General features: G+C 47.8%; 1 protein-coding gene across 1 annotated transcript in view; it reads right to left on the reverse strand.

Moving 5' to 3' along the window:
- SPTBN4 (spectrin beta, non-erythrocytic 4) overlaps nucleotides 1-12,538 on the reverse strand; it is a 70,504-nt gene that overhangs the window by 15,485 nt on the left and 42,481 nt on the right. The window contains exons 20-21 of the mRNA XM_060000831.1: nucleotides 2,596-2,820; nucleotides 1,671-1,760 (exon numbers count right to left, since the gene is read on the reverse strand). Of these exons, the coding sequence (XP_059856814.1) occupies nucleotides 1,671-1,760; nucleotides 2,596-2,820 (315 nt within the window). The remainder of the gene's footprint in view (nucleotides 1-1,670; nucleotides 1,761-2,595; nucleotides 2,821-12,538) is intronic.

Consider the following 12,538-nt stretch of genomic DNA (forward strand, 5'->3'; position numbering starts at 1 on the left):
GTGGAGCACTTAGAACCGTGTCCAGCAGGCAGTAGGTGCTCAATCAACACCAGCGGCTAGTATGTGTTTAACAGCCCCTGGGTAGCCAACATTCTCTCACACACACAGCTGAGCTCCCCCAATTATAAGCATTAAGTGCCCTTGATCAGTTTCCTCAACTGTGAAAACGATGGGCCAATTTTGTTTGTTCCCAACACTGTTGACAGCCAGGAGTATTTTCATCAAGATAGAAAAACAAAACTCAAAGCAAAACTTCAGCCTCTTAAAGAATTCCACCAAGTGCAGCATAATCACGAATCTTTCCAAAATAATTTCTGTACTCACCTTCCCACCATCCTTCAATGCCCTATTCTCCCAACTTAGATTTTTTTAAAAATAAAAGGTGGTAATGACAATACCTACCTCACAGGGTTATTGTGGAGATTAAATTAAGTAACTGATATAACCCCCTAGGACAGTATGTGGCACACAGTAAGTCTTTAATCGATGTATTATTATTATTGTTATCATTATTATTATTATTTTTTGGCCATGCCGCGTGGTATTCGGGATATTAGTTCCCCTGACCAGGGATCGAACCTGTGCGTGTCCCTACAGTGGAAGCGTAGAGTCTTTTTTTGGGGGGGGATGGGAGTTTCTTTTTTTTTTTAACATCTTTATTGGAGTATAATTGCTTTACAATGGTGTGTTAGTTTCTGCTGTATAACGAAGTGAATCAGCTATATGTATACATATATTCCCATATCCCCTCCCTCTTGAAGCGTAGAGTCTTAACCACTGGACCATCAGGGAGGTCCCATCACTGTATTATTATTACTCCTCTTATATATGTCTTACTTTGGGCTTTGGTGAGAGAGTGGCTTTGATCAAAGTGTTCCTCTGCAATTGGGTTCCTCTGCAAAAGGGTTCCCTAAGCAACTGGAGACCCACGGCTCTAGACCAAGTCTCTACTTATTTAGATGTGGAAATTGAGTCTCAGGGAAGTAAATAAAGGTCCAGAGATTTTTAGCGGCTCAGAAGCCCCCCACTGTGCTCGGTGTAGGTGTCAGCCCTCCGATCATCTCTGTCCTCTCTCCCTATAGGTGTCTGCGGTTCTTGTTGGTTTGTTGTTTTCTTTTTCGTGGCCCAGTAGCCAGTGTCCTTACTTCTAGTCACAGGACCCTAATTTTCATGTGGGGAATCCCCTTGTCTCCATCTCAGCCCAGATAAAGTTAAGGCTGACCCCACCTACAGGTTCCAAGGGCGAGCCCTTAGTCCAGACCAGGCCATTCAGAGCTGTCTAAATCCCTGACCACCATGATTAGTTCAGTGTGGACATGTGATTCAAGTTGAGCCCAAAAGAGTTATTCCTGGGACTACTGCTGAAATTACTGAGAGAGAAAAATTCTCTTCAGTTTTACTGGTGGGATATAAACTTGAATCTGTTGGAGTTCTTTTACCAGCAGGAGAGGAGAGCTGGCCTGAGAACAAAGCTAACAGGAAAAAAAAAAAATGGAAATGAGAGATTCATGACGTCTTGGAAGCACCTGATGCATCTATCTGCGGTCCGCGGTCTCCGCAGTTACAAGAGCCTATAAATTCCCCTCTTTGGCTTTAACCACCTTGAGCTGTTTTCTATCATTTGTATCCAAATGTGTCCTAACCCACTCCCTTGACGTGGCTCTGCTCACCTGGTTCTTTTTGATGTACTGCTGGACGGCCTGCAAACCACTGCCTCGCTCTGTCTGCATGGCCAGTGGCAGCCGCTCCTGGACCCATGCCTGGAGAGGAAATCAGGGATAAGGTCAAGGGAAGGACACAGGGAGCAGGGCAAGGACCCCTCCCTCCCAGCTAAACTGTAAGCATCCAGACCTCCCCGGCATCCAAGGCCCTTCCTCGCCTAAAAGTCTGGTCATGTCTTCAGCCTCCTCTCTGGACATGTTCTGTCTTGCTCTCTGCACGCGAGCCAGGCTCACGCTTACCTCTGGCCTTTGCACAGGCAGGTCTTGCTTCCTGGAATTCCCTTCCCACTCCCTCAGCAGGCTCCCTCAAATGGACTCTTCCTTCACGTCTCAGCTCAGACATCCCCTCCTCCAGGAAACTCTCCCTGACTTTTGAACTTGGCCAGATGCCTCCTCCCGGCTTTCACAGCCCCCTGCTTCCCGCATCACATTCCTAACCACACTGGGTTGTCACTGACTTAGGACAAGTCTGAATGAACAAATTAGTGAATGGCTGAATGAGGAAATGAATGGATGAGTGACAAGTGAGTAAGTGAATAATAAATAAATGAGTGAAAGAATGAATAAAGGATGAGTGGATGAATAAATCAATAACTTCATGAATAAATCAATGAGTGATTGAAAGTGTTAATGAAATGTGGAAAAGTGAATGAATGAGTGAATAAGTGAAAAACTTAAGGACTGAATGACTGAGTCTATCTGCTTATTAGTGGATAGGTCCCTCAGCCATCTCCACCCTTGAACCCTCCTAAGTCCCATGGCCCCGCCCCCATCCCAGTCTCCACCCCCTCTGCCGGCTGGCCCGCCTCTGGCCTCATGCCCCGCCCCACCCTCGCACACCCCTCCCGCCCCAGATCCCCGCGCGGATCCTCACCAGCTCGTCCTCGACGTCGTGCGCCACCTGGTGCAGCTCCTTGGAGGCGAGCAGCAGGCGGCGGCGCTCCTGCAGCGGCTCGAGCAGACGCACCAGGCGCTCGCCCACCGCGTTCTGCCGCTCGCCCACCAGCTCCTTGCTCGCCGGCTCCAGCGGCAGCGCCGCCGTCTGCGCCTGCAACTCTCCCACCTCGCGGTACCACTCCTCCACTTGAGACTCCATCGACTGTAGGGACAAGGGTAGGGTCAGCAGGCCCCACCCTCCCTCCTGATCCCGCTGTGGCTCTCCAGTACCTTTATGGTGACAGCCAAACCCCTGGTCGAGGCCCACTATTCCACTCTCCCCTGGCCCAATTCCTTCCAGAAGCGCTGCCCTCCTCTCTGATCCTGCAACCCACTAAGCTAGTTCCTGTCTCAAGGCCTCTGCCGTAACTATTCCCTCTACCAGGCATGCTCTTCCCAGTCAATCAGATTTCAGCTTAGCTGTTACCTTTTCAAAGAGTCTTTCCTGACCCCCTGGACTAAAGTGGCCCATTAGTTCATTAGTTCTCAGAAAAACCCTTCGAGGTTGGTGGTATCCCTATGTTACAGAGGAGGAAACTGAGGCCCAGAAAAGTTAGGTAATTTGTCCAAAGAGTCAACCTTTCCAAATATCAAAAATAAATACAAAGCTATAATGGTTGATGTGCCACAGGGATAGACAGAAAGTGGAAAAGCAGACCCAAGTACACAGGAGAATTCAGACAGTTTATAGATGCCATTTCCAACCTCCGAGGAAAGGATGGGTTATTCAATGAATGGTCAGGGGCCAAGTCGCTGACCAATTTAGCTGGATCCCTTCCTCACTCTTTATGCTGAAAATAATTCCAGATGGATTAAAGACTTAAGTGGAATAAGTAAATCCATAAGGCATCCTAAGAAAACCGGGGCAAAAGCTTTTATAATCTTGGGATGGAGGAAATCTTTCCAAGCACATAAACCGTAAAGGGAAAGATTTATAAATTTGGCCACAAAAAATACTTTTGTTTTTAAAAAAATACTTTTGCAACAACCTAAATTTCTAGATTCAGTTAAAGGCAAATAACAAGCTGGAAAAATAGTATGTGTTAGAGCAAGGTACTAGTTTCTTTAACAGTAAAAGAATTCCCTTTTATCCTGCTTCCTTTGTCTCTGCAGCACTTAACCACCATCCGATAACTGTCTTTACTTGTGAAGCCTTTTTTAATTGGTCTCCTGCTTCTGGAATGTTAGCTTCATGAGGGCAGAGGCTGTGTCAATTCACCTCTGTATTCCCAAGTGCCTAGAACAGTGTCCAGCATGTAATGGGCCTTCAGTTGCGGTTTGTTCAATGCACAGATGAATGACATCAGCAAAGAGAGATGGCCCAAAAGAGAAATGGGCATTAGATGTGAACAGGCAACACAAAGAAGAAAAAATAAGTGCACGAAAAGAGTCCCAGTCTCACTAATCGGCAGGATAATACAGATTAAAACAAGGTATCCTCTTCTATTCATCAGATTGGCAAAAATTTAAAAGATCAATAATATCTAGTGTTGGCAAAGATCCAGGGAGATGGGCACACTCAGCCACTGTCAGTGGTGGTGTAAATTAGTAGAGCCTTTTTGGAAGGCAGTTTGGCAGGTCCTATCCAAATGCAATACGTGTCAAAATGCTTTGATCCAGCACTGGTACTTGCACTTCTAGGAATGTATTTAAAGAAACACTGGCACAGGGACTTTCCGGGTGGCGCAGTGGTTAAGAATCTGCCTGCCAATGCAGGGGACATGGGCTCGAGCCCTGGTCCGGGAAGATCCCACATGCTGCGGAGCAGCTAAGCCTGTGCGCCACAACTACTGTGCCCGCGCTCTGGAGCCCGCGAGCCACAACGACTGAGCCCGCGTGCCACAACTACTGAAGCCTGCGCGCCTAGAGCCTGTGCTCCACAACAAGAGAAGCCACCGCAATGAGAAGCCCGCACACCGCAATGAAGAGTAGTCCCCACTCGCTGCAACTAGAGAAAGCCCACGCACAGCAACGAAGATCCTACGCAGCCAAAAATATAATAAATGATAATAATAAAACTAAATTAATAAAAAAAAGAAACACTGGCACATACGCACAAAGATGTTTGTCTGAGGATGGTCATCATAGCAGAGATGTTTGTCCAAAGACCTCATCATAGCAGAGCTTATAATGGGGGAAAAAAAAATGGAAACAACCTCGATGCTCATGAAGATTGAAACGGTTAAACAAATCCACATCAGTATTGAATAATACCCAAGATTTACTGTTAAGAGGAAAACAATTTTAGAACCTACTTATGAATAGATATTTGCAGTGGATTACACATGCATAAAAATTCCCTGGAATAAACAAGAAATTAATAACAGATGGTACCTATTGGGGGGATGAGAATTTAGTGAATGTGGACAGGGACGAAGGAGAAACTTTTCACATAGGATTTTTTAGATAGTTTTTGATGTCTGGACCATGATATTTATTTATTCAAGAATTTAAATTAAGCATGAAATACAAAGAAAATGAAACCACTGGTAATCCATATAGGCACATCTATGAACACATAGAAAGACATCTAGAAGGATGCACACCAAATAATAGTTGAAGTCCCCTTTGGAGTGTGGGATCCGGAGGCACGTTGAAGTGAGACTTTGTTTTACCAAAGATATCTAGGTTAGTAGGATCTTCCCCCCACCCCAAATTTTATGTATTGTGTGATTCTAAACAGATGGGGGAAGTCTAGAAAAGAAAACAAAATAATGAAATTAAGTGGTAACAGATTACAGCAAAAGACTGAAACCCAAAGCTGGAAACTTAAGAACCAAATTAAGACTTTTGTTGGGAGGTTCTGTAGTGCAGAGGGGTTGGTTTTCCCTGCCTAACATCCGTCCCTTCCTTTGCAGCACCTGAAAATCCACTCTCAGATCCTGAACTTCTTGAGGAACTGATAAAACCTAGAGGGCCAAGGTGGCCACATGTTCTAAACCTGGCCAATCAGAACACTGGGTCAGGGATGGTCCTATTACCTAAGCTGGGCCAATGAAAACTATTACAGTTTCCTAAGGGGCTGATGAAACCAAGCGGTCCAAGAATGGCCATGTGAGTCAGGCCTGGTCAATGAGAAACACTGAATCACCCTGGCCACAAGGATTGGGTAAGAGATGGCATGTAACCTAAGATCAGCCAATGAAAACTCTTCCCACTTTTGCTGGAAAGGTGCGTGAGCTCAAAAGGGGTGGTCTCCTTCTCATCGTATTCCTAAAGGTAGAAGAACACAGACCTGGGATACTGGAGACAATTTTGCCACCAGGAGGGAACAGGCTCCCCAGTGACGAGGCCAACACAGAGAAAAGCAGGGTGCAGAAACAAAGACAGAGAGATTCCTGAGGATGTAATTTGAGGAACTGATCCAGCCATGCCCCAAGCTCATACCCCCTGGATCTTCCAGCTATGTGAGCCAACACTGTCCCCTTCTAGCCTAAGTCCTATGAACTGCACCCCAAAGAATCCCAGCTGATACAGTTCACAATCTGTAGGAGTCATAAAAATGGGTAAAAAATCAAACCTTATAACAAGTCAAAACCATGTACAATGGAAAAAATTTTAAAGGCACAATTATAAGTGGCAGAAATCAAAGAAAAATGAAATAGTCATCCCCCAAACTTTTTCGCTAAGAAGAACATTGTCGTGATGTGTAGAAAACTAAAAATGCATTAGAATTCAGGAAACTTTCAAATATAGTCTGAAATATGAAGGTTATAAGTTCCACTTCCCCATGAAATGAAAACTCCTCTACCACCTCTCCAGCAAGTGGCCGTGTGACCCGAGATGGAATAATTCCAGGCGCTGCCACTTTTCTACTTCTACAAAAATGCCACGTATTTTGAACAGCCATTTAATGTGTATCCTTTCCTGCAAACATGGGCTAAGGATACAGAAGTACAATGGTCCTTAAACACATGAAAAGATGTTCAGCCTCCTTCAATATTTAGGAAAATGCAAATTCAAGTAACTACGAAACAGTACCTTTCACTTCTCAGATTAGCAGAGATGCAAAAGCTTGCTAATACCTAATGACGTCAGCCATGTGGGGAGATGGATGGCTCTCACACTGCAAGTGTGTCCACTGCCGTTTCAGGAGAACACTTGGCAATATTTGTGAAAAAGTTTAATGCATACACCTTTTGGTTCCAGAATTTTACTTTGAGGATTATTATCTACAGAAATATTTGCACATAGGCTCAAATACATAGGGACAGGGATGTCTGTTGTGGCATTATTTATACTAGCGGAAGATTGAAAACAGCCCGAAGGTTTCTCAAAGGCTGGTTAATGACATTGTCAAACTACCCCTGGAATACCAGGCAACAGTTTAAAAGGACAGACTGTATCCTCGATTTTGTGACAAGGAAGGATGCCCAGGGTGTTTTGTCAAGTGAAAAGGCAAGCTTCACTATAGGCTGTATGTCATGTGTATGTGTGTGGGTCTGCAGAGAATATTTCTAGAAGCATGGAGCAGAAACAGTTGAGAGCAGTTACACCCCTGCGGAGTGGGACTTGCCTGTGGAGGAGGAAGGAAGACTTCACTTTACACATCATACCCTTCTGTTTGAACTCCTTGCCACAGCAGCGATAATGGGTAACACACCCTGATTGCTCTAAGCGCTTGACAAGAATGAATTCGTTTAATCCTCACAACAGCATATGAGGTCAGGGAAGATGGGGATGCTTGTATGGTTCACAACTGGAGCCCAGCTCCTGGCTCCATGCCTGGCACAGAGTAAGTCTCCATAAATGCGTGTTGATTTTGTTTGTTGGACTGGTCACCATGCTCTTCTGCTTCTCTTGGTATGAAAGGTTAACATTAAAAAGAAAAAAAAGTAAACTAGCTTTAAACGTTAAAACCAAAGAAACAACATGGATGATTCTTGAAAACATTAAGTGAAAGAAGCCAGACGCAAAGGACAATATATTGTACGATTCCATTTATGTCAAATGTCCAAAATAGGCAAGTCTGTAGAGACAGAAAGTAGACTAGTAGAGGGAACTAATGGGTGCGGGGTTTCTCTTTGGGGTGATGCAAATGTTCTGGAATTAGATAGTGGTGAGACTCCCTTGACTTTGTAAATACACTAAAAATCACTGAATTGTACTCTTTAAGAGTGTGTATTTTGGGAATTCCCTGGTGGTCCAGTGTTAGAACTCCGTGCTGTCACTGCTGAGGCCCTGGGTTCAATCCCCGGTCGGGGAACTAACATCCCACAAGCCGCGCAGCACACGCAAAAAAAAAAAAAAAAAAAGGGAGATTAAAGGTAAAAAACAAAACAAACAAACAAAAGACAGAAGAGCCTACTTCCAAAAGAGCTTCAGGCGCTCTGCCCCATGGTGACACACAAGCCCCGACCCCCACATCAACCTGATTCCTTCTCGGATCCACCTGCTGTCTTCCCATATTCCAGCTGGGGAGACTGAGGCTCAGAGACGATCAATGCCTGGTCCAGAGTAAAAACTGCCAGAACCAGAATTTGAACCCAGGACGAAGTGACCACGAAACCCTAGTGGCCCTCAGTCACTCTGCTTCTCTGTAATTGGGGATGATGCGGCTCAGAAAGGTGGGGTCACTTGTCCTCAGTCACACAGTAGGAGAACGAGGGTTCAAACCCTGGACTATGTAGCTCCTGACTCTGGGCCATGATGAGCTCGATGAAGAAATGTGGGGCAAAGAGTTCAAACCCTGGACTGTGTAGCCCCTGACTCTGGGCCATGATGCGCTCGATGAAGAAATGTGGGGCAAAGAATGAAAAGGGGCAAAGAGAGTGTTTTCTCGGCCAGAGAAAAGAGCCTGGCTTAGGGTGGGAGGTAGTCTTTACGGACTCAGCTCAGCAGCTGCAAAGACTCCACGTGCATCTTCCCCTGACTGGTCCCCCTTAGATGGCAGGAGACCAGCTCCCCGCTTCCCTCCCCAAGCAAGAGCCCATGGCTGAGCCAGGCCAGCTGGTCAGACCCCTGGGATTGGGAAAGCAGGGGTTTGGGACTCTACCATCTGGCCCCTCAGCCGGCAAGGACAGTTGGAGGAGGCCCTGAAGGAGGACTCTGGGTCACATGGCCTAGACCTGGGAGGCGGGGTTCCAGGAAGGCTGCTGCAGCAGCTGGGGTGGGGGACAAGGGGAAGGACACGAGGAGGACACAGGGATGAGGCGAGATCAAGGGAGAGGGGCAGAGATGGAGAACTGAAATGAAGAGACGGAGAGAAGAGAGTGAGAGAGTAAGACAGAGAGAGATAAAGAGACAGAGAGACAGACAGACAGGTGAGAAAGAGAGAGAAAAAAACTAAGAGAAAGAGAGACACAGAGGAACTGGGGGAGACTGGGAGACAGGCCCAGAGTGAGGCAGAGGGGGAAGAGATCACTCTCACAGCCACACCCCCTCAGACCCGGAGCCAGCACCTCCCCCAGCCCAGCCTGGCCCTGGTGCCCTGAGGGGTAGAGCAGCCAGGAGATGTGCCCGGCTGGACCGACCCCCTCCCTCCTGCATATGCACAGGGTCTGGGATCTCAGGCAGGCCCCAGGGGACAGCAGGGCCTTGGGAGGCCGCTCCCCTCCCCAGTGGCAGCTCCTGAGGCCCAGCTGGACTCCATATGGGGCCTTGGCCCACTGAGTCACTCCCCACCTCGGGCTCCCTCTGCTGGGGAAAGGGGCCAGGAGTCCTGTGCTGGGCCTACCCATCGCTGTGTGACCCCCTACCCCCAGGCTCTCATCCGCCCTGGGCCTCAGTCTCTCCCTTAAACAATGGGGACCTCACCTCCTGGTCCCCAGGGCTTGGTGGGCCTAACCCCCTCCATGTGGAGGGAAGAGCCGGCTCTGCACTTGTGTAGGGCAGGAGGCCCCAAACCTTCCCTCTGAAACCTAAATGGCCAAAAAGGGAGACGAGGATGCTCAAGGTCACCAGTTCCACCCAAAATGCAAACGCAAAGACCGCAGTGAGATATGCTGCCTATTCACCAGACTGGGAAAAAAAATCTAAAAAGTCTGCCAACACCAAGTGTTGGCAAGCATGGGCAGAAACAGGAGCTCTCATTTGCTGCTGGGGACGAGAGCATTAAATGGCATCAGGACTCAGGCGAGCAATCTGTCACAGGTGAACTGTAAACTGGCAGTTGTAACTTTCGGCGCTATATTAACGTCTCATGTAGCACCTCCCCCCGCCCCGCCAAATACATTTTTTAAAAGCTCCATGGATGGGGGGACGTGCCAAACTGGAATATAATCAGAAACAAATGAAACAACTATTTCACATAAATAACAGAATCTACGGAAGGCAGAGAAATAACCCAACTTTTGAACACAGTATAGTGACGATGTGCCCTCTGGTGGAAGACAATTAAAAATTTAAAACCTGTAAGCGAGAACTGTCTCTTAGTCAGATTTGCTGGGTCAGCAATTCTGAAACTACATCCTGCAGTATGTAGACTTTACAATGTTTGTATGAAATCACTACTGTTATTATGTCCATTTGACTGAAGAAGAAACTGACGCACAAAAAGAGAAATAATTCCAAGTTAGCCAGTTGGTAAGTCACAGAGCTGGGCTTGACCCCAGGCAGCCAGGCTCCAGCATCCATGGCCTTGACCTTGGCATGTACTGCCACCCAGAGTCCCGCTGTCACCAAATGGCTTAGCATTAGGGTCCTTCCCTTTGCACGGAGGAGGCGCCTGAGGCTCAGACCTGAGGCAAAGCCACGTGCCCAACATCGCACACCTAGTAAGTGGCAGAGCTCTGATTCAAACCCACACCTGCTGAGTCCTGAGTCTGTGCTTTTATTCACTGAAATAAACTACTGAGGAAGAGTTAGTCATCATCGTAAGACGATGAATAGTCGTAGTAATAGTTGCTGCTGTGCTGGAGGTCTCCATTTGCCCCTCCTGACCCACAGTCTAAGCTTCTCCATCCTGCTCTGTGCCCTGGGGTCGCTGGGGGCAGAGTCGGGTGGGCTGACCTGTATGGACCATAGCAACTGGCTCCCCTGTCTTCTGGCTTCCAGGTTGGCTGGGCTCAGGATTGGCTACATAATTTGCAGGGCCCAGTGCAAAATGCAAATGCAGGTCCCTTGATTCAAATGTTCAGAATTTCAGAACAGGACAGGGATTTCCCTGGCAGTCCAGTGGTTAAGAAACCACGCTTCCACTGCAGGGGGCACGGGTTCTATCCCTGGTCGGGGAACTAAGATCCTGCATGCTCCACGGCACGGCCAAAAGAATTTCAAAACAGGAGAGCAGAGCATGAAACCGAGTGTGGGGTCCTGTGGGGCTGCACCCATGAAGTAAGTCCTGTGAACGTAGCGGAGGGGACCTATCATTTCCCGGCTCCTCCCTGCAGCAGCGGCCATTCTTGCCTAAGGGTCCCCGCTCCTTCCAGGTGACTCTGCACCCCCTGTCCTCCCCCACCCCCCTCACCCCTGCCCGGAAGTAAAGCTCCCTCCTATCGGCCCCAAGGCTTCCCCATTCCCTGCTCACACCTTTGTCAAGACTCTCGATAGGCCCTCTTCAAATCGTCCTCAGTGGAGCATGCCTTCTGTTCCTGTTGGGATCCTGACAGTCACAGATCCCCATTTGCTGGGAACTCACCACATCCCAGTGCACACCTTCACCTGGCCCTGGGATGCCCGCGCTGAGGCAGTACTACTTAAGATGGGACGACAGAGGTTCAGAGAGGGACTACACTTGCGCCCTGGCTGGGATTTGAACCCAGGTCTGTCTGCCACCCCTTAGGCTTTCATCACTTGGCCCCTAGCTGCTACTACTCCTTGCTCCCTCCTCTGTCTGACCATCCAGGCCACCACTTGTTTCTGCCGATATTCCAGGTGATCCCTCAGAGCAGACGTGGGGCTGAGTCATCCCTGCGTGACCACTGCCTGCGCAGCTATGGACCTCAGGCAGTGATGGATTTTTCAGAGGCCAGTGAGAGGGTCATGTTCCCCACTATGGTCTGGGAGTATCGAGGGAGGAGGGTGGATGGGAACTAAATGTGGTCCTGAATGGCCACTTGGTGGCTGTGTGACTTTGGGAGAGCCAGGACTCTTTCTGTGCTGTGGTTTCCTCACATGTCCAGTGAGGATAACCACAGCACTTCCCTCGTAGGGCTGCTGGGGAGGAGGGACAGGTTATCAGTGGCTGGCACAGAACACAGATCAGCGGTTCTCAAAGTGTGGTCCGGGTACTCCTGCGGATTCCCAAGATCTTTTCAAGGGGTCTGCAAGGTTACAACATTGTTTAAAAAAATACTAAGCTGTTAATTTGCCTTTATCCCTCTCATTCTCTTCCAGGTGCACAGCAGGGTTTTGCAGGGACCGCATGACCAGTGCTATTGCAAGAGACACTGAATGCAGAAGCAGAGGTGAGAAGCCAGTGCTCTTTTTTTTTTGGCCACACCGGGTGGCATGCAGGATCTTAGTTCCCCGACCAGGGATCAAACCTGTGCTAACCACTGGACTGTCAGGGAATTCCCTCCAGTGCTCCTTTAAGCCGGGCATGAAAGGGAGCTGCAACGTTGAAAACGATGCCAATCTTCTGCCTACATTTTTTTGTTGTTGTTTTGGAAAATATAGTTATTCTTCATAAAAGAATTTTTTGGGGTTCATAGGTGATTGATTTATTGTTGTTGTTTTTAAACAAAATCAATCGTTTAAATATGTCCAGTTTTCATTTTTAATATAGTAAATATTAAACACGCAAACAAGCTCTTTGGGATCTCAGTGATTTGTAAGAGGTAAAGGGATCCTGGAGACAAGGCAGTTGAGAACCGCTGGGGTACAGAAAGCAATGACGTCCCTGACATCCTATTCAGATCTGTTGCTCTTTGCTTCTTTGCCCGTCTTCCTCGCCAGAATGTGAGCCCCATGGGGGCCATGAGTTTTTCTCAGTTTTGCTT

Source organism: Delphinus delphis, chromosome 20 (genome assembly GCF_949987515.2).
Source record: "Delphinus delphis chromosome 20, mDelDel1.2, whole genome shotgun sequence".
Taxonomy (NCBI): Eukaryota; Metazoa; Chordata; class Mammalia; order Artiodactyla; family Delphinidae; genus Delphinus; species Delphinus delphis.